This window comes from Trichomycterus rosablanca, chromosome 18, assembly GCF_030014385.1.
Source record: "Trichomycterus rosablanca isolate fTriRos1 chromosome 18, fTriRos1.hap1, whole genome shotgun sequence".
NCBI lineage: Eukaryota > Metazoa > Chordata > Actinopteri > Siluriformes > Trichomycteridae > Trichomycterus > Trichomycterus rosablanca.
The window spans coordinates 2,829,068-2,853,630 of NC_086005.1; the positions used below are offsets into that span (position 1 = coordinate 2,829,068).

Here is a 24,563-nt window from a genome sequence, read left to right on the forward strand (position 1 = left end):
GGGCAGCGTCCTGTGACCACTGATGAAGGTCTAGAAGATGACCGACTCGAACAGCAGCAATAGATGAGCGATCGTCTCTGACTTTACATCTACAAGGTGGACCAACTAGGTAGGAGTGTCTAATAGAGTGGACAGTGAGTGGACACGGTATTTAAAAACTGCAGCAGGGCTGCTGTGTCTGATCCACTCATACCAGCACAACACACACTAACACACCACCACCATGTCAGTGTCACTGCAGTGCTGAGAATGATCCACCACCTAAATAATACCTGCTCTGTGGTGGTCCTGTGGGGGTCCTGACCATTGAAGAACAGGGTGAAAGGGGGCTAACAAAGCATGCAGAGAAACAGATGGACTACAGTCAGTAATTGTAGAACTACAAAGTGCTTCTATATGGTAAGTGGAGCTGATCAAATGGACAGTGAGTGTAGAAACAAGGAGTTGAACTTAAGCCGCTGAAGCCTCTACTGCAATTTTTGAGCTTTTATAACCAGCACGGTTCTCATAACTGTAAACGTCCTGCGTCAACAACCGTCCGCATCGATAGACTGATCATGACCGGTGTTCCAAGTTTGTATTCCACCCTCGGGATGTTCTTTAGGAAGCACTTGATGATCTTAAAACCTGATCTGAAATGCAGACTGTCGGTCCTTTAAAGATCTATGCAGGTACTTAGCTATTAGACGCTTTAAAAAGCGATAAATGGATGTTGAGATCAATTTAAAATGAGACAAACAGCCGGTACAGTGCATATCGATGGTGTAAATCACTCTCCTGTGCTCCTTCCTTCTGCTGTGTTAGCACTCGCTAACAGCTTGCTAGTTATTTAGATAATTAATGGGATCGTATATGATCAAATATTCAAAACTACTTCATGTAATAACTAATGAACCTCTTTTTTTATTTTTAAACCTTTACTTGCATTTCTTCCTCAGAACAATTACAGCGGTCCTAAGGGCGGACCGCGTGGCCGAGTGCAGTTTTCGAAGCAACGTGAGCACAGATACTGCAGATGTGGCATTAAAAAGTACTGTTTTGGTATTGTACATTCGGCCCACGGTGTATTAAAAATGGTGCCATCATGCTTGGAGGACATCTGCCTCCCGACCCCCTGAAGGCACATCCCAAATCTGACATTTTAGCACAAATATCAGATCAGCATTTTGAATGTCACTCTGACCGGCTCAGCGAGGACGATTTTGGAAAATAGAACAGCCACTTTAAGCCAGAGTGCATACAAAGTTACCAAAGATGGGACTAAAACCAAACCCCATTAGGTTTGGGATTTTGAGCCTTGATCAATGTTAACATCAAGCATGTGACCTTGGGCTGAACTTTTCTATTGAGACAAAAGTGGAAGTGTCTAGAAGCAAGCTCACAGAATGAGACAGTCGAGTGCAACACCCACTATCGAGTTCCAAACTTAATCTACAAGCCAAAACCATCCAGGAACAGTTCATTAGGAGCTTCATGGATCTGATTTCATGGCTGATAGGCCTACAAAAGCTGTAAAGTACATCACCATGTGCAATGCCAAGCATCCATGTTGATGTTATTGATGGCTTAGACCCCCTACATCAGTACATAAAGTCTTCTATGCCTATTACTAAAAGTGAATCCCAGCAGGGATGTTACAAAATCTAGTTTAATGCAGAAAACAGAAGCAGGTTCATACTTGGCGCATTGTGGTTGTGGGTGTGATAGGGTTAGGATTAGCATCACATATGCAAGTCACCCATAGTATGAGCGCTGGTGCATCCTAAATGCATGACTGATGTTGGCTTTTGGACCTTTCACTGATAACAGTCTGGATGGGGTTCTGACCACAGCACAACTACTGTCCTTTGGTATATTTCCGCATAGAATGAGAGCATAGAGTGAGACGTCAACCCTATTGAGAATATGTGGACGGTACGAGTATTAGGTCCAAGAAAAAGAAAGCTCAGCGGTTAAGGTTCTGTACTAGTGGCCAAAATTTGCCAGTTCAAGCTCCCACCACCGTGTTCCCACTGTTGGACCCCTGAGCAATGCTCTTAGTTCTCAAAATGTGTTAACACCCCCTCAAACCATCAGCTAGGCAGTTGAATCTGTGCAATGATCCAAAACTAATGTAAAACCCGGCTCAATCAGACTAATATTATGCTTAAATAGGGGACCTCCCAAAGTCCTGACCTCAACCCTATGAAGAATATGTGGATGGTACTAGTATTAGGTCAAATCTCAAAATTGCAATAAAACACATGTCTACTGGTAGCTTAGGGGTTAGAATTCTGGACTGGTAATCAGAAAGTTGCCAGTTTACGCTCCCACCACCACCATGTTTTCACTGTTGGACCCCTGAGCAAGGCCCTTAGCTCGTATAATGCATCAGCATCCCTTGAAGCATCAGCCAGGCGGTGACCCAAAACTAATGTCAAACATGGCTCAATCAGACTAATATTATGCTTTAGTAGGGTACTGATTTTAATTCTATCAAGAATATGTGAACGGTACTAGTATTAGGTCTAAGAAAAAGTTCTCAGTGGCTAATATACTGGACTAGTGGTCAAAAGTTGCCAGTTCAGGCCCCCACCACCATGTTTCCACTGCTGGACCCCTGAGCAAGGCCCTTAGCCTTCAAAATGCATTAGCACCCTTTCAAACAATCATCCAGGCGGTCAAATTTGTGCAGTGACCCAAACTGACTTATGGCAAACATGGCTCAATTAGACTGATATTATGTCCTGACCTCAACCCCATCCAGAATATGTGGACGGTACTAAACAATCAAGTCTAATTCTGATGCAGCTTCAGGAAAGAACTGTAACAGGGAAAAGGGTAAAAAATCTAAAAAGTTTGCCAGTTCAAGTCCCCCACCTCCACGTTTCCACTCTTGGACCCCTGAGCAAGGCCCTTATCCCTCAAAATGTGGTAATACGTCCTCAAATCATTGACCAGGCTGTTGAATCTGTGCAATGACCCAAAACTAAAGTCAAGCCTGGCTCAAACAGACTGATATTATGCTTTAATATGGTACTTCCCAAAGTCCTGACCTCAACTTCATCCAGAATAAGTGGACGGCACTAAAAAATCAAGTCTAATTCTGATGCAGCTTCAGGAAAGAAATGTAACTGTAAGAATTCTACTTTACAATTATAAGGACAAAGGAAAAAGAGTAGAACATCTCAAAAGGTTGCCAATTCAAGCCCCCACCAACACGTTTCCACTGTTGGACCCCTGAGCAAGGCTCGAATTGTACTCGTTCACAATTGCAAGTCGCTTAGGATATAAATGTCTAATAAATGCAATAAAAAGTGTGTAAGCATTTACCCTCAGCTCTAAATTTGGGTCTCATTACGTCCCTACAGAAGGAAGATCTCAATAAGGATGCTGCGTAGCGTGAAGAGCCAATTTCCCCCAAATGTCACGACATCTGGGGTTTATTGAGCTGCTTGAGCCAATTATTCTCTGAAGAGAAGAATCAGCAGCTGCGCCTGCACATTCTGGCAGCGCAGACGCCCCGAGAAAAGACGTTTGGCTCGTCTGTTTTAAAATGCAGCTCTCTTTATTTATTTTATTTATTTATTCCTTATTATTCTGGGGTGAAAGATTCGAAAGGTTGTTAAAGCTTCACCCACACAAACAAAACAGCACCAGGTACAAACGAACACCCACACACGCTCGCCGAGAGGACGCCTGTGCTCACAAAAAAACTCTCTTTATGACAGTAAAGGCTTTCTATCTCTAAATATACCCACACCTACACGAAGCCCGGGCAGGAGAGTCTTAGCTCGAGGGAGGTTCTGTCTTGTGTCTTTGTCTCCAGCTTTTTTTAGGAAGCTGTCATGAAAAATTAACATGCTGTCTGAAAGCTTTTACAGACGTAATGGAGTCATTCAAAATCCTCGCACACGTCGATAAACACACAGAAAGAAATGGAAACCAAAAGTCTGACCATATATTTTCTTTTTATAGGTCACAGATTCTGAATACTTTTATTGTTGAACCGGACGAGATTGCTTGCCGAAGGCGACGGCTGTGTTTTCCATTTACGTGGGACTTAATCTTAAGAATAAAGAGAGTATGTACTGTGTGTCTGGGTTATCCAAGTGTTCAAACGTTGTTATTTTTATTTAACATACACTGATCAGCCAAAACATTAAAACCACCTCCTTGTTTCTACACTCCTTTACCATATATAAGCACTTTGTAGTCTGTAGTTCATCTATTTCTCTACATACCTTTTTAGCCCCCTTTCATGCTGTTCTTCAATGGTCAGGACCCCCACAGGACCACCACAGAGCAGGTATTATTCAGGTGGTGGATCATTCTCAGCACTGCAGTGACACTGACATGGTGGTGGTGTGTTAGTGGGTTAGGGGGTGTTAGGGGGCCTGTGGTTGCCTAGTGGGTAGGGCTTTGGGCTATCAACCGGAAGATTGGCGGTTTAAATCCAGGCTCTGCTATATAGCCACTGCTGGGTCCTTGAGCAAGGCCCTTAACCCTGTCTGCTCCAGGGGCGCCGTAAGTTGGCTGACCCTGCGCTCTGACCCCAGCTTCCAACACCAGCTGGGATATGCGAAGAAAGAATTTCATTGTACTGTACACCTGTATATGTATACATGACAAATAAAGGATATCTTTCTTTCTTTCTTTCTTTCTAGTGTGTGTTGTGCTGGTATGAGTGGATCAGACACAGCAGCAGTGATGGAGTTTTTAAACACTGTGTCCACTCACTGTCCACTCTATTAGACACTCCTACCTAGTTGGTCCACCTTGTAGATGTAAAGTCAGAGACGATCGCTCATCTATTGCTGCTGTTTGAGTCGGTCATCTTCTAGACCTTCATCAGTGGTCACAGGACGCTGCCCACGGGGCGCTGTTGGCTGGACATTTTAGGTTGGTGGACTATTCTCAGTCCAGCAGTGACAGTGAGGTGTTTAAAAACTCCAGCAGCGCTGCTGTGTCTGATCCACTCATACCAGCACAACACACACTAACACACCACCACCATGTCAGTGTCACTGCAGTGCTGAGAATGATCCACCACCTAAATAATACCTGCTCTGTGGTGGTCCTGTGGGGGTCCTGACAGGTTAAAAAAAGTATGCAGAGCAACAGATGGACTACAGTCAGTAATTGTAGAACTACAAAGTGCTTCTATATGGTAAGTGGAGCTGATAAAATGGACAGTGAGTGTAGAAACAAGGAAGAGCAGTGTGGAAAATTCCAGGACTGTGGTATTGACATACAGTACACATCTCCCAAACGTGTATGTACATTTTGACCTTCACTGTCCATGACGGCAGCTCTCTTGCTGGATTATAACAGTAGGCACTATATTAAGGTAACATTACCTGCCTGCATCAGAAGGCCGGTGAGTTATTATAACATCCAGCATAAATCCTCTGTGAGTAGTAACACAATACACTTCCATTTGTCTGTCTTCATCCAGCCTCTGTCTGGTAAACCTACAGGTCTGAATCCACAAAGCTGAATCAGTTCATCTGCACTCCAAGTTTGGTGTGGAGATACTGTACGTTTCGTCCCCCGACGTAAACTGAGTAATATAGTGTGTGCTGTCAGGTGCTCGGAGGATTGCCAAAACAGATGGCACATCATAGAAGATAGAACATAGAATATAGAAGGGACAGCGGTAGCCTAGTGGGTATAGCTTTGGGCTATCAACTGAAAGGTTCAACTGAGAGTTCGTATCCCAGCTCCAGGGGTTCCGTACGATGGCTGACCCTGAGCTCTGACCCCAGCTACCACACAAGCTGGGATATGCAAAGACCACTCATTCACTGATGAATATGTGTAGATCCTTGATAAGGAAGAATGCAGGTTTGAATGTGAAAAATCAAGGGGGGGGGGGGGGGGGGGGGGCACATTTACATTTTGTCATGACTTACAGTACTGTGACAGTATACAGTTTAAGCAATTGAGGGATAAGGACCTTGCTCAAGGGTCCAACAGTGGCCACCTGGCAGCGACGTTTTGATTACTAGTCCAGTACCTTAACCACTAGGCTACAGTCGCCCTCTTTCACCATCTTACAATACCGTGATTGCAGCTATACCCCAATCATATGTGAAAGGCACACATGATCATTGTAATTACTGATCATTGTGATTTGAATATGGACCTGATCACCGGTTCTACTGTTATGCAATGAAGCAGTTCGGTCATTATGCAAATCAGCTGCACATCAGATTGGGGTATTCACCACCAGCTCAGACTGAATATGTAACTTGGATGAGTCCAAACTCTGTGTCCAGATGAACTGATTCAACTTTGTGGATTTGTGTGACTGGATTATTGAGCATGCATCAAGAGACTGCAGGTCTGAATCATACCGAAAAATAACTAACTAAACAACACAGACAGGAGATGCTTTTATATATTTGTAAGACGTTTATGCTGGACTGTATAAATCTGTCATCTGTGCTTCTGGCAAAACTCTGGTTTAATGTTTGACCGCTATAGTTGCCATTTCAACCAAATGTGTTGATTTTCTGCCACAGAATTCCTTTTTTTTTTGCATTACTTTCACACATTCACTACGGGGTTGAAGTCAAGACTTTGGAAAGGTCATTTTAAAAGTAATAACACAACACAAACTGACCTATAATAGCCATGAAGGACACACAGGACATGCGTTTATCTACAGCAGTGGATCTCAAAAAGCATTTCCCTTCAGGGGTCCTGATGCATTTAATTGAGAAGAGTAAAGAAGAACCACACAAGATGGGACAGGAAAATCAATAGGCTATTAGCATACAGGGGATTTTTTGAGATGTAGAACTACCGATACATTGGGTTTTGGAGAATGGACACATATAAGGTCAGCTGATGGCAACTATGAAAGATTCTGATTCAGTTATTGATGCAGCTCCAGGTGAGGAAGATCCTACCATCGGTTCACCAAAAGTAAACCCACTACTTCAGGTGTCCTCAAACGTTTTAACCAAAGGGCCAGATCACTGTTCTTTCAGGGGGCCGGACCGTGGTGAAAAAGTAAACATACAAAAAACTATTTACCATGGATAAAGGATGTATTTGTGCTACGTACACTGATCAGTCATAACATTTTTTCTACACTCACTGTCCATGTTATCAGCTCCACTTACCATATAGAAGCACTTTGTAGTTCTACAATTACTGACTGTGGTCCATCTGTTTCTCTACATACTTTTATAATCTGCTTTCACCCTGTTCCTCAATGGTCAGGACCCCCACAGGACCACCACAGAGCAGGTATTATTTAGGTGGTGGATCATTCTCAGCACTCCACTCACTGTCCACTCTATCAGACACTGCTACCTAGCTGGTCCACCTTGTAGACGTAAAGTCAGAGACGATCGCTCATCTATTGCTGCTGTTTGAGTCGGTCATCTTCTAGACCTTCATCAGTGGTCACAGGACGCTGCCCACGGGGAGCTGTTGGCTGGATATTTTTGGTTGGTGGACTATTCTCAGTCCAGCAGTGACAGTGAGGTGTTAAAAAACTACAGCAGTGCTGCTGTGTCTGACACACCCATACCAGCACAACACACACTAACACACCACCACCATGTCAGTGTCACTGCAGTGCTGAGAATGATCAACCACCTAAATAATACCTGCTCTGTGGGGGTCCTGGGAGAGTCCTGACCATTGAAGAACTGCATGAAAGGGGGCTAACAAAGTATGCAGAGAAACAGACGGACTACAGTCAGTAATTGTAGAACTACAAGTGCTTATATATGGTAAGTGGAGCTGATAAAATGGACAGTAAGTGCAGAAACAAAAAATGTTGAGAACCGCTGATCTGGTACGTTCATGTTTTTGGCTGTTTGTCTCCATCTGGCGGCTATAAGGAGACATAGCAGGACAGATTACAGCGCGCATGCGCAGTTACATTGCACCAGCATCAGCGTTGCCAGTTCGGGAGGTTTATAGCAGATAAAGTAAGCGTAACGAATATTCAACACTTTTGTGTTTATTAATAATATTATGATATATTTAGTATACTTCTAGTGTATATATCCACATTTTATGTATTTTGAATTTGCATGTTTGAATTCAAGTCTGACAGCTGTTTAATACAAACATCAACTGCTCAATTTCCTGCACAGGGTGAGTTTTTATTAATTAATTTAATTTAATACAAATAAATTAAACGTTAAAGTGTATTTTTAAAAGGTTGATGTCGTGGTTTTGCTGGATAGTTCGCCTTTCGTGCCTAGCATCTGTTTACATTTATCATGCACCTATGCTAAGCTAAGCTAATATACGTTTATAACATAATTGCATGTTTAAAATCAGCATATTTTTGTTTTTTCCTAATAAATAGCACTCTTAGGGGAGGATGGGCGTCATCAGACAGACAGTGGACTGTGGACAGAATAGGTTAAAGTATTTAGTGGCACCCTGCCATGGTGTATGTACCCTCACTGAGCAATTTATTAGGTACACCTAAGTGGTATGTACAGTATATTCAAGGATCATTTTATAAGCTGCACCTGGCATACAGATGAACCTGGTGGGTATACAGGTACTGACTGTAGCCCAGCTGTTGCTCTGTATACTTTGTCACCTCCCTGTGCCCCTCTAACCAGATGTTATTTGGGTGGTGGATCTATACTCAGCACTGCAATAACACTAACATGGTAGTGTGTGTTGTTCTGGTATGAGAGCATCAGGTGCAGCAGTGTTGTTGGGACCTTTAAACACTTCAGTGTCAGAGCTGGGAGGAGAAATAGCACTAAGAGTACAAAGGCAACAGATGGGCTACAGTAACTGTATATAAGTTTATCCATCTGGTAGGTGTAGCTTATAAAATAAGCATAAATTTACTTTCCATGTGTATCTAGAAAAATGATTGGTAGGTTGGGGGGGGGTGGTGTGTGTAAATAGAACCGTGTGATTGTGTCCATAAACTTTTTAACAAACCAGATTTTTTAGATTTAGATCTGGTGACTGTGGAGGCAATTGGAATACACCGAACTAACAGCCATGCTCATAAAAGCACTTTGATTTGCTTTGTCATAGTGCATTATTGAGCTGGAATGTGAATTATGGCCATAATGTGATTCTGGAACATGGGAATCTGTATTTCCTACACCTGAACTTAATATGTAGGAGAGGTGTCCACATAGTTTTGGCCATATAGTGTATATTACAGTAATGGTATGTCATCATCATACTGCCCGGGCTGGATTTCGACCCTTGGGTGGCAAACAAATAGTAATTAAATAAACCAATAAACACGAAATGAACTTGTCCACTAACGCCCCCATGTGGAGGCTTTATGTTACATCTTGTAAACCACAGTGGAACCAGGTTGCCACCATTATTATTATTCAAATACATTTTGTTTTGTGTGTTTTGTTTTGATGCATCGTTTGTGTTGCCTGGACAAAATGTGGGTTGCTTAAAATAAAGTTGCTTAAAACCCTGGAGTACAGTATCTAATAGTGACGTTTATAAGGTCCTGCTGAAGTGTAGCTTGCTGTGAGGAATGTTTTGTTAGTGATTTATACCCAGGCCTCGTCCTTGAGTGGCCTTGTTGTGGAAAGTTCATTGTGCTTCCTGAGTAAAGGATTAAACAGGGCCGTGCAGACCAAGGTCAAGTTACACCGCTTTATCAGGGTTTCCCCAAATACAGTCTTGAAAGTTCACCGCTCTGCTCTCGGATATTATTTTTCCTCGGACATACATGACTGAACGCGTGGAGTGTGATTAGGAGTTAACTTACACTGAGCTCTAACAGGACAGAGGACGTCCAGGACTGGAGTTGAGAAGCCTGGTTTGATGAGAAATGTTAGCTTTTATCAGAGGAAAAGGCTGTAATAGCTGGAATTCTGGGTGTGATGGATCATTTCTGAAGCTCAGGGCATTTCATGTCCAGGGAACGTTGTGGTTCAGTTGAACTGCATTGAATAGTCGAGTCTGGTGGACAGTCGTGGTTTAAGAGGTGGACTGTTGTTGGTTTAGAGATGTGGACAGTCGTGGTTTAAAGGTGGACAGTCGTGGTTTAAGAGGTGGACTGTTGTGGGTTTAGAGATGTGGACAGTCGTGGTTTAAAGGTGGACTGTTGTGGGTTTAGAGATGTGGACAGTCGTGGTTTAAGAGGTGGACTGTTGTGGGTTTAGAGATGTGGACAGTCGTGGTTTAAAGGTGGACTGTTGTGGGTTTAAAGATGTGGACAGTCGTGGTTTAAGAGGTGGACTGTTGTGGGTTTAGAGATGTGGACAGTCGTGGTTTAAGAGGTGGACTGTTGTGGGTTTAGAGATGTGGACAGTCATGGTTTAAGAGGTGGACTGTTGTGGGTTTAGAGATGTGGACAGTCGTGGTTTAAGAGGTGGACTGTTGTGGGTTTAGAGATGTGGACAGTCGTGGTTTAAGAGGTGGACTGTTGTGGGTTTAGAGATGTGGACAGTCGTGGTTTAAGAGGTGGACTGTTGTGGGTTTAGAGATGTGGACAGTCGTGGTTTAAGAGGTGGACTGTTGTGGGTTTAGAGATGTGGACAGTCGTGGTTTAAGAGGTGGACTGTTGTGGGTTTAGAGATGTGGACAGTCGTGGTTTAAGAGGTGGACTGTTGTGGGTTTAGAGATGTGGACAGTCGTGGTTTAAGAGGTGGACTGTTGTGGGTTTAGAGATGTGGACAGTCGTGGTTTAAGAGGTGGACTGTTGTGGGTTTAGAGATGTGGACAGTCATGGTTTAAGAGGTGGACTGTTGTGGGTTTAGAGATGTGGACAGTCGTGGTTTAAGAGGTGGACTGTTGTGGGTTTAGAGATGTGGACAGTCGTGGTTTAAGAGGTGGACTGTTGTGGTTTAAGAGGTGGACTGTTGTGGGTTTAGAGATGTGGACAGTCGTGGTTTAAAGGTGGACTGTTGTGGGTTTAGAGATGTGGACAGTCGTGGTTTAAGAGGTGGACTGTTGTGGGTTTAGAGATGTGGACAGTCGTGGTTTAAAGGTGGACTGTTGTGGGTTTGAGATGTGGACAGTCGTGGTTTAAGAGGTGGACAGTCGTGGTTTAAGAGGTGGACTGTTGTGGGTTTAGAGATGTGGACAGTCGTGGTTTAAGAGGTGGACTGTTGTTGCTTTAGAGAGGTGGACAGTCGTGGTTTAAGAGGTGGACTGTTGTTGCTTTAGAGAGGTGGACAGTCGTGGTTTAAGAGGTGGACTGTTGTGGGTTTAGAGATGTGGACAGTCGTGGTTTAAGAGGTGGACTGTTGTGGGTTTAGAGATGTGGACAGTCGTGGTTTAAGAGGTGGACTGTTGTGGGTTTAGAGATGTGGACAGTCGTGGTTTAAGAGGTGGACTGTTGTGGGTTTAGAGATGTGGACAGTCGTGGTTTAAGAGGTGGACTGTTGTGGGTTTAGAGATGTGGACAGTCGTGGTTTGAGAGCTGGACAGTATGTTTACCATTGACCTGTGTTTTGTTTCCCACAGTGTAATCAGAGTGTTTGATGCTGACCACACTGCAGCAGTAATAAAAGCATCATGGGAAACACGAGCAGTGAGCGGTCAGGTGTCGGTCAGGGCGAGAAAGGCCACCGGAGGGACAGCCGTGGAACGAAGGATGGAGACCGGCCAAAGATCCTGATGGACAGTCCTGAGGATGCGGATATTTATCAAGGCGAGGACATGAAGGTACAAAAAATCTCTGGATGCTTCTCTTGCCTAATTTGTTTGTCCTATTATGTGGTCAAAAGTACATGGACATCCGGATTTTGGAATGCGCCTGTGGGAAGTCCATGCGTTCCTATTGATTAAAAAAAAAAGCATTTGTACGATAGCGAAAAGGCCTGACACGTTCCAGTTCATCCCAAAGCTGTTTGATAGATTTGTGGTCAGGGTTCTGTGCAGGCCACCGAAGTTCTACTGGTCCAACCATGGGCCGTGCTGGACCCGGAAAATCTGTCTACGGTATAAGGTGTGTCTGCAACACCTGAACCCAACAGTAAAGAAAGTGTCCACATATTTCTGGCTGTGTAAGGTATGATGGATATGTGGAAATATGGAAAAAATATGGATAATATTTAACCGCTTGATCCTGGTCAGGGTCGCTGCAGGTCCGGTTCCAAAGGACCAAACACTGGGCACAGGGCAGGAATACCTTGGACAGGACGTCTGTCCATCGCAGTGCTTTACTACCCGCCTCACTCACTCACTCTCTCAACCCGCTTATCCAATCAGGGTCGGGAAGGAGGGGTCTTGGGTGGGTGCTGGAGCCTATCCCAGCTTTTCAATGGGCGCAAGGCACACAGTGACACCCTGGACGGTGTGCCAGTCAAACGCAGGGTAGTCACATATACACTCACACACATTCACCTGACTGCATGTTTTTGGACTGTGGGAGGAAACCCACGCAGACACGGGGAGAACATGCAAACTCCACACAGTAAGGATCGAACCCAGGACCTTCTTGCTGTGAGGCGACAATGCTACCCACCAAGCCACCGTGCCGCCCTCTACCCGCCTCAGACATAGGCAGTTGTAACTGTGTAGTCACCCGGGCAGTAGGTAGGCTAGAGTAATAATAATGCCCATGAACACATCAAGGAGGACGAGTGGACCAAGTTAAACTCAAATAAATAAATAAAAGATAAGAATGAAAGCACAATAACCTACAGCGATGAGCCTGACAGGCTTTCAGTCGCACTTTTTTTGTCTGTTCTGCACGTTGCGGCGTTAAGCACCCGTCTGTTACCGTGTCGTGTTTTTCTGCTCTCGTTCAGGCCCCTTTAGAGAAGGAGGAGTTCCTAGCGTGGAGACAGGACCTGGAGAGCAGTGATAAGGATTCCTTGGCACGACCCACCGTGTTCCGCTGGACGGGCGCCGGCAAAGAAGTTTATCTCTCCGGATCCTTCGACAACTGGGCCAATAAGATTCCTCTGACCAGAAGGTGTGTGAGGAAGCTCCAGTCGGTGCTGACTGTCGTGATCTTATCAGTACAATCGATACAATTTTAGGACACACACGTCAAAATCAGCGGTAAATGAGTATTTAATCCATATTGGTGTGCAGTATAACGAAACACGGTCAGGCTGCTTCTCTGGTGCAGTGACAAAACATAGATTTATAGACAGTAGGTTCACATCTGATCCTCGTTAAGAGTCATGTCCACCTGCATTGGCGTTTAGCCTGCAGGAGGGGCACGGAGGCGCAGATGATGTGTCCATCTCTCTTAATTGACAATCACCTTCACCTCATTCAGTTAATTCCACTCGCTGCAGGTGGACCTTCTTCTATATATCACGGTTTCTCCCTCTTATTTTTGCCAGCTCCTTTGTTGGCACGCTTGCTTCGATACTGGGCTGCTCTGTCTGGTCCGGTCCTGTCTTCTGCTTCTATTGGCATGTGTGTAAGCTCACCCCAGTGTCGTGCCATTTTGTGCATCACAGTGGAACCGCCCTGGAAGAGTGGGTTGCCCCCGAGGCGGCGCGATGTCCCGTTTCACGAGCGGAAACCCAGTTTTATGTGCAGGGTGCTGTAAGTTCTGGAAGTTCCCTATTTCAGTAAATCCACTTTAAATTGACACACAGGTTGTTTTTTGACTTTGTTCCTATAAATATGTGGACAAAACTATTTGGACACCAGACAATGAGCCCGTTGAACATCCCACTCCCAAACAATGGGCAGAAATATGACGTTGACCTTCCTGTCTTAAGTAAGGCGAGATCTGTGTGATTTTGTACTGTAATTGTAAGTCACTTTGGACAAAAGTGTCCAGTAAATGCTGCTAAATGTAAATGTAAACCACAGTCAATATTGCAATATACACTATATGACCAAAAGTATGTGGACACCTAATCGGGAGCTTGTTTTGAGGTCTCATTCAGAAACCACGGCCTATGAAGATCCCTTTAACTTTTGCAGATCTATCCACAACATTTAGAAGTGTGTGTGTTAGTTTAAAAGGGCATTGGCCTCCAGTTGATGTTCCAATTCATTCTAAAGTTGTTTCATGGGAAAGACAACTGGAGTTCCTCCACACCAAACCACGTAAACCTCGTTTATGTCATGCTGAAAGAAGAAAAACTTCCGCAAACTGTTGCCACAAAGTTAAAAGCATTAAATGTTAACGACCTGTTAACGATGGGCGCGAGTGAAGCACCTGAACGATATGAATTGACTCGATTGTTTTCCTTTTCAGTCAGAACAACTTTGTGGCAATTCTGGACCTGCCTGAGGGGGAACATCAGTATAAATTTTACGTGGATGGACAGTGGACCCATGACCCATCAGAGGTAACTAACACACCCATCACTTGTCACCTTATTGACACAAATACGTACGCATACAGGGTCTGTCTGAAAACCATGTGAGCTGCCTCAGTAGAGAGGATTCTAATAAGACAGATTATTTAGAACTATTTATTTATACCGACCACAGTTTTGGCTTACTAAGCTAACACAGTTAGCCTCAGGACATTCAAACCGACGGGCTGAGGCGGCACAACCCGCTGGCATGCTATACACATTAAACATCAATGAGAAGTTAATTACATGTGAAAAGAACTCTGTTGGTTGCTCCGCATTCGTCCATCATTTGTATTTTTTTGTGACAAATGTTGTGCCCCATTGATTGCTGGGATTGCCTTCACTGCTAAGGAAGCGCCGGCGCTCCCTCGTCATTCAGTCAGATCATCACTCAGAATTAACGCGCCTCAGTAGGAGCATTTTAAGGGATCTAAGAATTTAGACACGCCCTCTTCTCGGGAGTGTAGGACGATGTAAAATGCGTCTGTGTAGAGAGATCACCAGGTTTTCAGACTCACTCACGGTTGCTGTCTTGTTTTCCGTCTTTTCTATCAGCCTGTAGTAACCAATCAACTGGGCACCATCAACAACATCATCCAGGTGAAGAAAACGGACTTTGAGGTTTTCGACGCGCTCATGGTGGACTCTCAGAAATGCTCGGACATGTCAGGTGAGATCAGGGTCCTCGTGTTTACAGTCACCCATCAGTCATGATACCAGTATAACACGTTCTGTATAAAATAACATTTACATCAGATTCATTTTTATGAAGCAGCTGCAGAGAACCCACAACTTTCAGGAGGTTTCGTTCCAGTAGACGTCACAGTTTCTAGAATAATACAGCCAGTCAAACGTTTTAAATTGACACTTTAGAAGACTGTTTTACAGTTATTAATACTGTCCTTTATGTGTTTAAGATCTTTCCAGTTCTCCTCCTGGACCGTATCATCAGGACGCCTACATTCCCAAACAGGATGAGAAGTTCAAATCGCCTCCCATCCTCCCCCCTCACCTACTGCAGGTCATCCTCAATAAGGACACGGGCATCTCAGTAAGTCTTTCTCATCTTTACTGATCAGTTTTATTCTCTATATACAACACACAGTTGTGTTTATGTTTATCAGTTGAATGCAGCAAATGAAGAAATAAAATCAGTCATGTGATAGTTTAGAGTAGCTGGATATTTTCTTAATGCTGCCGTGTCACAGTTATTCACCCCCTACATAATATTGCTGATATTAGCCATTGCTAGTCTGTAGGACCTAAATTTGGGTTACAGCATGATTAAACCATTGAGACTCTGTAACAGTCTTCATTTGCTTTGACCAAGAAGCACTGGAAAGGTTGACTGGAATACACCACACATCTGCACACAGTATCATACCTTTAAAGGTGGATGGATGGATGAATGGACACACAGATGAACAGCCAGATGGGAGGACAAATCGATGGATGGAAGTTTGGATGAATGGGGGGGATAATCAGGCACATGGATGGATGGACAGCCAGATGTATGGATGTACAGATAGATGGATGGATGTATAGATGGATGGATGGATGGCTAGATGTATGGATGTAGAGATAGATGTATGGATGTATAGATGTATGGATGTTTAGATGGATGGATGTTTAGATGGATGGATGTATAGATGGAAGGATGGATGGCTAGATGGATGGATGGATGTTTAGATGGATGGATGGATGTTTAGATGGATGGATGTTTAGATGGATGGATGTTTAGATGGATGGATGGATGTTTAGATGGATGGATGTTTAGATGGATGGATGGATGTTTAGATGGATGGATGTTTAGATGGATGTATGTTTAGATGGATGGATGGATGTTTAGATGGATGGATGTTTAGATGGATGGATGGATGTTTAGATGGATGGATGTTTAGATGGATGGATGTTTAGATGGATGTATGTTTAGATGGATGTATGTATGGATGGATGGATGTATAGATGGATGGATGTATGTTTAGATGGATGGATGTATAGATGGATGGATGTATGTTTAGATGGATGGATGGATGGCTAGATAGATGGATGGATGTTTAGATGGATGGATGGATGGCTAGATGTATGGATGTACAGATAGATGTATGGATGTATAGATGTATGGATGGATGGATGTTTAGATGGATGGATGTTTAGATGGATGGATGTATAGATGGAAGGATGGATGGCTAGATGGATGGATGGATGTTTAGATGGATGGATGGATGTTTAGATGGATGGATGTTTAGATGGATGGATGGATGTTTAGATGGATGGATGTTTAGATGGATGGATGGATGTTTAGATGGATGGATGTTTAGATGGATGGATGTTTAGATGGATGTATGTTTAGATGGATGTATGTATGGATGGATGGATGTATAGATGGATGGATGTATGTTTAGATGGATGGATGTATAGATGGATGGATGTATGTTTAGATGGATGGATGGATGGCTAGATAGATGGATGGATGTTTAGATGGATGGATGGATGGCTAGATGTATGGATGTACAGATAGATGTATGGATGTTTAGATGGATGTATGGATGTTTAGATGGATGGATGTATAGATGGATGGATGGATGGCTAGATGGATGGATGTACAGATAGATGTATGGATGTTTAGATGGATGGATGTATAGAGGGATGGATGGATGGCTAGATGTATGGATGTACAGATAGATGTATGGATGTTTAGATGTATGGATGTTTAGATGGATGGATGGATGTTTAGATGGATGGATGTATAGATGGATGGATGTATGTTTAGATGGATGGATGGATGTTTAGATGGATGTATGTTTAGATGGATGGATGTATAGCTGGATGGATGGATGGCTAGATGTATGGATGTACAGATAGATGGATGGATGTTTAGATGGATGTATGGATGGCTAGATGTATGGATGTACAGATAGATGGATGGATGGATTGATGGCTAGATGGATGGATGTACAGATAGATGGATGTATGTTTAGATGGATGGATGTATAGATGGATGGATGGATGGCTAGATGTATGGATGTACAGATAGATAGATGGATGGATGTACAGATGGATGGATGTATGTTTAGATGGATGGATGTATGTTTAGATGGATGGATGGATGGCTAGATGTATGGATGTACAGATAGATGGATGGATGTTTAGATGGATGTATGGATGGCTAGATGTATGGATGTACAGATAGATGGATGGATGTTTAGATGGATGTATGGATGGCTAGATGGATGGATGTACAGATAGATGTATGTATGTTTAGATGGATGGATGTATAGATGGATGGATGGATGGCTAGATGTATGGATGTACAGATAGATAGATGGATGGATGTTTAGATGGATGGATGGATGGCTAGATGTATGGATGTACAGATAGATGGATGTATGTTTAGATGGATGGATGTATAGATGGATGGATGGATGGATGGATGGCTGGATGGCTAGATGGATGGATGTACAGATAGATGGATGTATGTTTAGATGTATGTATGTTTAGATGGATGGATGTATAGATGGATGGATGGATGGCTAGATGGATGGATGTACAGATAGATAGATGGATGGATGGATGGCTGGATGGCTAGATGGATGGATGTACAGATAGATGGATGTATGTTTAGATGGATGGATGTATAGATGGATGGATGGATGGCTAGATGCATGGATGTACAGATAGATAGATGGATGGATGGCTAGATGGATGGATGTACAGATAGATAGATGGATGGATGGCTAGATGTATGGATGTACAGATAGATAGATGGATGGATGTTTAGATGGATGGATGGATGGCTAGATGTATGGATGTACAGATAGATGGATGTATGTTTAGATGGATGGATGTATAGATGGATGGATGGATGGATGGATGGCTGGATGGCTAGATGGATGGATGTACAGATAGATGGATGTATGTTTAGATGGATGGATGTATAGATGGATGGATGGATGGCTAGATGTATGGATGTACAGATAGATGGATGTATGTTTAGATGGATGGATGTATAGATGGATGGATGGATGGCTAGATGGATGGATGTACAGATAGATAGATGGATGGATGGATGGCTGGATGGCTAGATGGATGGATGTACAGATAGATGGATGTATGTTTAGATGGATGGATGTATAGATGGATGGATGGATGGCTAGATGTATGGATGTACAGATAGATAGATGGATGGATGGCTAGATGGATGGATGTACAGATAGATAGATGGATGGATGGCTAGATGTATGGATGTACAGATAGATAGATGGATGGATGTTTAGATGGATGGATGGATGGCTAGATGTATGGATGTACAGATAGATGGATGTATGTTTAGATGGATGGATGTATAGATGGATGGATGGATGGATGGATGGCTGGATGGCTAGATGGATGGATGTACAGATAGATGGATGTATGTTTAGATGGATGGATGTATAGATGGATGGATGGATGGCTAGATGTATGGATGTACAGATAGATAGATGGATGGATGGCTAGATGGATGGATGTACAGATAGCTGGATGGATGGATGTTTAGATGTATGGATGTACAGATAGATGTATGTATGTTTAGATGGATGGATGTATAGATGGATGGATGGATGGCTAGATGGATGGATGTATAGATGGATGGATGTATAGATGGATGTATGTATGTTTAGATGTATGGATGTACAGATAGATGTATGTATGTTTAGATGTATGTATGTTTAGATGGATGGATGTATAGATGGATGGATGTACAGATAGATGTATGTATGTTTAGATGGATGGATGTATAGATGGATGGATGGATGGCTAGATGGATGGATGTACAGATAGATGTATGTATGTTTAGATGTATGTATGTATGTTTAGATGTATGGATGTACAGATAGATGTATGTATGTTTAGATGGATGGATGTATAGATGGATGGATGGATGGCTAGATGGATGGATGTACAGATAGATGGATGGATGTATAGATGGATGTATGTATGTTTAGATGTATGGATGTACAGATAGATGTATGTATGTTTAGATGGATGGATGTATAGATGGATGGATGTACAGATAGATGTATGTATGTTTAGATGGATGGATGTATAGATGGATGGATGGATGGCTAGATGGATGGATGTACAGATAGATGGATGGATGTTTAGATGTATGTATGTATGTATGTATGTTTAGATGGATGGATGTATAGATGGATGGATGGATGTTTAGATGTATGGATGTAGAGATAGATGGATGGATGTTTAGATGTATGTATGTATGTATGTTTAGATGGATGGATGTATAGATGGATGGATGAGTAGATAGACAAATGGGTGGACTGATGGATGCAAGGATGGATGGATGGACGAATAGATGGATAGAAGGATGGATGGACGGATGTTTGGATGAGGATGCTATACCCCTACCCACCGTTTGCTTTAATTGTTAACATAACCGTGTACAAACTTAGCGTAACTGATGAATCTACGTGTTGTTGAGCTGTGCTGTTATATAATTGTGTTGGGTTTTCATGCACCACATGCACTATTAGCAGGAATAATAATCAAGTACCGAGCTGCTAGCCATCGCATGTTTTACAAAACACACAACACAATCTGTCAGCCTGGTGTGTTCAGGAATTCAGAAGATCTGACGGCTTGGCTCGCAGTGTAGTTTTGTGTAAATAAGCATTTTGGTTTATAAGGGTTTACTAAACTCTTTACTAAACAAATCAAGTCCTTTCCGTTTTGGCTAAAGCATGGGAAGCTGCAGACTGTTAGCATCTGATCTGTACTGTTTAACTAGCTGCTTTATCTAGCGGTACGACATTTATTTAACCAGCGAGCTCGCTACTGGAAACTATATATAATCTATACATTTCACACAGCAGTATTTATAGTCCATACTGCTACTGTTGCTAAGGATAACAAGTCCTGTCAAACACATAAATCTAATCAAAGTGCTTTTTTTTGCCAGTGTGACCCTGCTTTACTTCCTGAGCCGAACCATGTGATGCTGAACCACCTCTATGCTCTCTCCATCAAGGTAAGAAACGCCTCTGATTTACAAACGGAACTCATTTACTGGAAACTACTGGAAATAACCTGATTTAAAAAATCAGGTTATTTATTACAGCTGTCTTTATACTTTTGACAAACAATAATAATGGAATAGATAATCATGGGTGTTGAGCTAAATCCTAATTAAACTAACATGCGTATAATAAAAACACTCCAAGCTTTGCATGTGTTGAACCCTTTTCCCTGCTAAATACATCTAATATACAGTACATCACCAAAAGTATGTGGACACCTGACCACAAGCTTGTAGGACATCCCGTTTCAAAACACATTCAGGGTCAGAATCAGAATCCTGTCCTACCTCCACCACTTCTTGCATCTATTACAGACTTCAGACAGGGTTAGGGTACTGGACTTGTAAGCAGAAGGTCACCGGTTCAAGCCCCATCACTGCCAGGTTGCTGCTGTTGGGCCCTTGGGCAAGGCCCTTAACCCTCAGTTGCTCCGACTGTACACTGTCACAGTGCTGTAAGTCACTTTGGATCAATGTTAATTTGGGTTATTACAGACTTCAGACTTTTGGGAAGGCTTACCACAGGTTTTTGGAGTGTGTCTGTGGGAATTGTGTGCCTGTTTGGTCAAAAGAGCACTAATGATGGGCTAAAAGACCTGGCTTGCAATCGATGGTCCAGTTTATCACAAAGCTAAATTCTTAACAAACTAATGAGGGTTGAGTTTGGGGCTCTGTGTAAGCCAGGCGAGGTTCTCAACACCAGGCTGGTCAAACCATCTCCTTATGGCCCTTAGTCATGTTGGAACAGAAAGAAAATGGTATTTTTAAATAAATAGTGGGTAGCACTGTCACCTCACATCAAGAAGGTCCTGGGTTTGATTCCCAGGCGGAACGATCTGGGTCCTTTCTATGTGGAGTTTGTATGTTCTCCCCGTGTCTGTGTGGGTTTCCTCAGGGAGCTCCGGTTTCCTTCCACAGTCTAAAGACATGCACTTACGTGTTTGTGTATGTGCCCTGCGATGGACTGGTGCCCTGTCTGGGGTGTTTCTGTGTGACTTGTGCCCATCGAGAGCTGGGACAGGCTCCAGCACCCCCCAGCGACCATAATTAGGATTTGGAAAGTGACTGAGCAAGTGAGATTCCTAGCAGAGGGTGTGGCTGAAAAACCCTGAACTTAATTTAGACAGTTGGACGGATGTAAGGATGGATGGATGAATGTTGGACAGATGGATGGACGGATGGATGGATGGGTGGGTAGATGGATGAATAAATGGATAGATGGATGGTCGGTTGGTCGGATGGATGGATGGCTAGATGGATGGATGGATGTTTAGATAGATGGATGGATGTTTAGATGGATGGATGGCTAGATAGAGGGGTGTCCACATACCTTTAGCCACATAGTTGATGTTAAAATGACAAATGACCTGAGGTGTGTAGTTACACTGTTCATGCTCTGAGTTGATGTTTCATGCCCGTTTCTCGTCTTCGTTCTCCTTTTCAGGACGGCGTGATGGTGCTTAGCGGCACACATCGCTATAAGAAGAAGTACGTCACCACCCTGCTGTACAAACCCATCTGATTCCCTTCACCAGCAACTTTACCTGCCCTGTTTGGTCATTCCACTGCTGATAACTAGTGTCCAGTGTAGGTGTCGTCCAGTCTCATTGTTCTGTTATTATTAGTATTGCTAATATTTGGGGTCGGCGTACGTACAACATCGACTCCTCAGATGCTGTCGAGGGAATGTACATATCAATAAAAACTAAATCTCACAACCTTGGTATCTAAGGACCAATCGTGTACATAGATGTATGTAGAGCTATAGGATGGCGCACAACATATGGTGTAGATATTTATAAAGAAAGGTCAGTGCTAGCACAGTGGTTAAGGTAATGGACGAGATCAGAACGCTCCCTGGTTCAACCCTCAGCAGCGCAGAGTTGTCACTGTTGGGCCCCTGAGCAAGGCCCTTAAACCTTAATTGCTTGCATCTGCTAAGTGCTGTAAATGTAAAAGGAATATCATGCAACAGTATCATACTAAGTGCATTGACCAAGGGGGTCCGAAATACACTGGATTGGCCAGTAGGTGGACTGGCTACTTTAAATAGCCTCTAGGTGTGAAGAAATAGATGTGTAAGCGTGTCCCGTTCGTCTATGTTTTAGGACAGGCTCCTGATCCACTATGACCCTGATCAGGATGAAAGATGGGTTTATCTGCTAGATCATAACATCGACTACATTGAGCTTCCAACCAGGCAGATAATGCAGATTAAAATGTCTTTAACGGATTTAAATTACACTATATTATCAAAAGTATATGGACACCTGACCATTAACTTTGTGTTCATCTTATTCCACAAGAATCTGAGGTCATTTGTGCCTATTTGGTGACATCAGGCACTAAAATCAACACAGTTCATTCCGAAGGTGCTCAGTGAGGCTGCGGTCAGGACCGTTCTGACTCAAATCATGTCCTTATGGACCTCGGGGCGACACGGTGGCTCGGTGGGTAGCGCTGTCGCCTCACAGAAAGAAAGTCCCTGGTTCGATTCCCAGGTGGAGCGGTCTGGGTCCTTTCTGTGTGGAGTTTGCATGTTCTCCCCGTGTCTGTGTGGGTTTCCTCCGGGACCACAGTCCGCTTTGTGCTCAGAACAGGAAAGGGCTTTCCCTAAACTGTTGCTGGACAGTTCTAAGCATATCATGTATAGATGGCTTATACAGCTGAGCTCAATAATTAGGAGGGTGTCTACATTCTTTCGGCCATGTAGTGTTTGATTACGCTAGCCCACCACTGCCTTGATCCGGGTTTGAATATCACTTGTGCTTTTGTCCAGCTGGGCGCCTGCACAGACATGATTGGCGATGTCTGGGAAAGGAACTGAGGTGGGGGAGAGTGGTGGCCAATGGTCTGCGAAAGTTTGCTGCCCTGTCCAGGGTAGTGATCCCAGGGGAACCGGACCCACAACGACCCTGACCAGGATAAACCTGTTGGTCTAATTTCCAAAACCTGTTTATTTAAAGTGTAGTAAAATACACTATATGGGCAAAAGTATTGGGACGCCCCTTCTAATTATTAGATTCATGTGTTTCAGCCACAACAGTTACTAACCGGTGTAATAAATCAGTTATATAAAAGAAAGCTGTGCAGCAACACTTTAGGGAAGGCCATTTCCCGTTTCAGCATGACAAAGCGAGATCTATTAATACTTCAAGTAAAGTTTGCTTTAAAGAAACTCCAGTGTCCTGCACAGAGTTCTGACCTCAGCCCCACTCAACAGCCCTGGAATGAACCGGAACATCGACTGAGGCTTTCTCGCCTAACATCAGGTGCACTGAATGGGCACAAATTCCCACAGACAAACTTCAAAGTCTTGTGAGAAGCCTCCTCAGAAGAGCGTCTGTTATTCTAGCTGAAAAAAATCACACAGAGGTCTCGATATTTTAATACCATTTGTTTTTTAAATGGGACGTCCAACAAGCTTATGGTCAGGTGTCCAGATACTTGGTGGTCATATGGTGAATAATCCACATTATTTAGTTACTTTGTTAGTGCAGCTTGTGTGCGTTTTGTCTCTTTAGTGCAGAATGGATGAACTTAAAGGTACAAAATATGTAAATATTATTTCAGCTGAATATCTGTGATGGTTTATAATGTTATTTAAATCATAATAATGCTTCTTGGTAAAGGGAACAGCTTATTATGTTTTTCTTTTTTATATTTTTCTTTTTGAAATGCCTGACTAATGATTTGCAGTAGAGTGTCTTAATATATTATTTATATATTATTTAGTTTTACAAGAATAAAAACCTGCTACCATTAAAGCCGTTGTCCTTTGTTTATTTATTTATTTACACCGACAATGTAAGTAACATTATGAGCACTGACAGGTGAAGTGAATAACACTGATTATCTCTTCATCACGGCACCTGTTAGTGGGGGGGATATATTAGGCAGCAAGTGAACATTTTATCCTCAAAGTTGATGTTAGAAGCAGGAAAAATGGACGAGCGTGAGGATCTGAGGGCCAGATTGTGATGGCTAGACGACTGGGTCAGAGCATCTCCAAAACTGCAGCTCTTGTGGGGTGTTCCCGGTCTGCAGTGGTCATTACCTATCAAAAGTGCTCCAAGGAAGGAACAAGGCTCACTGATACATGTGACGAGCTACTGTAGCTCAAACTGCTGAAGAAGTTCATGCTGGTTCTGATAGAAAGGTGTCAGAATACACAGAGCATCACAGTCGCAGGGCTGTTTTGGCAGCAAAAGGGGGACCAACACAATATTAGAAAGTTGGTCATGTTATGCCTG

At 43.1% G+C, this 24,563-nt stretch overlaps 1 protein-coding gene across 3 annotated transcripts; it reads left to right on the forward strand.

Annotated features, from left to right (window-relative positions):
• The first annotated feature begins 7,901 nt into the window (after positions 1–7,901).
• Positions 7,902–22,028, forward strand: prkab1a (protein kinase, AMP-activated, beta 1 non-catalytic subunit, a). Of its 3 annotated transcripts, XM_063013840.1 has the most exons (9): positions 7,902–7,931; positions 8,052–8,100; positions 11,425–11,625; positions 12,714–12,880; positions 14,132–14,225; positions 14,793–14,907; positions 15,155–15,288; positions 20,194–20,262; positions 21,755–22,028. In XM_063013840.1, exons 3-9 carry the CDS (start codon positions 11,476–11,478, stop codon positions 21,830–21,832), a joined length of 807 nt encoding a protein of 268 aa, XP_062869910.1. In that variant the 5' UTR covers positions 7,902–7,931; positions 8,052–8,100; positions 11,425–11,475; the 3' UTR covers positions 21,833–22,028. The 3 variants fall into 3 exon arrangements, with proteins under 3 accessions (XP_062869910.1, XP_062869911.1, XP_062869912.1); XM_063013841.1 differs by lacking the exon at positions 8,052–8,100 and having other exon boundaries at positions 7,907–7,931; XM_063013842.1 differs by lacking the exons at positions 7,902–7,931; positions 8,052–8,100 and adding an exon at positions 8,393–8,433.
• The last annotated feature ends 2,535 nt before the right edge of the window (positions 22,029–24,563 follow it).

Excerpts from the sequence above, each read along its gene's own strand:
- prkab1a (XM_063013840.1), top strand. The coding sequence starts at position 11,476 with ATGGGAAACACGAGCAGTGAGCGGTCAGGTGTCGGTCAGGGCGAGAAA. Across the intron at positions 14,226-14,792 it reads GGACCCATGACCCATCAGAG|CCTGTAGTAACCAATCAACT; the intron begins GTAACTAACACA and ends CTTTTCTATCAG. Across the intron at positions 15,289-20,193 it reads ATAAGGACACGGGCATCTCA|TGTGACCCTGCTTTACTTCC; the intron begins GTAAGTCTTTCT and ends TTTTTTTGCCAG.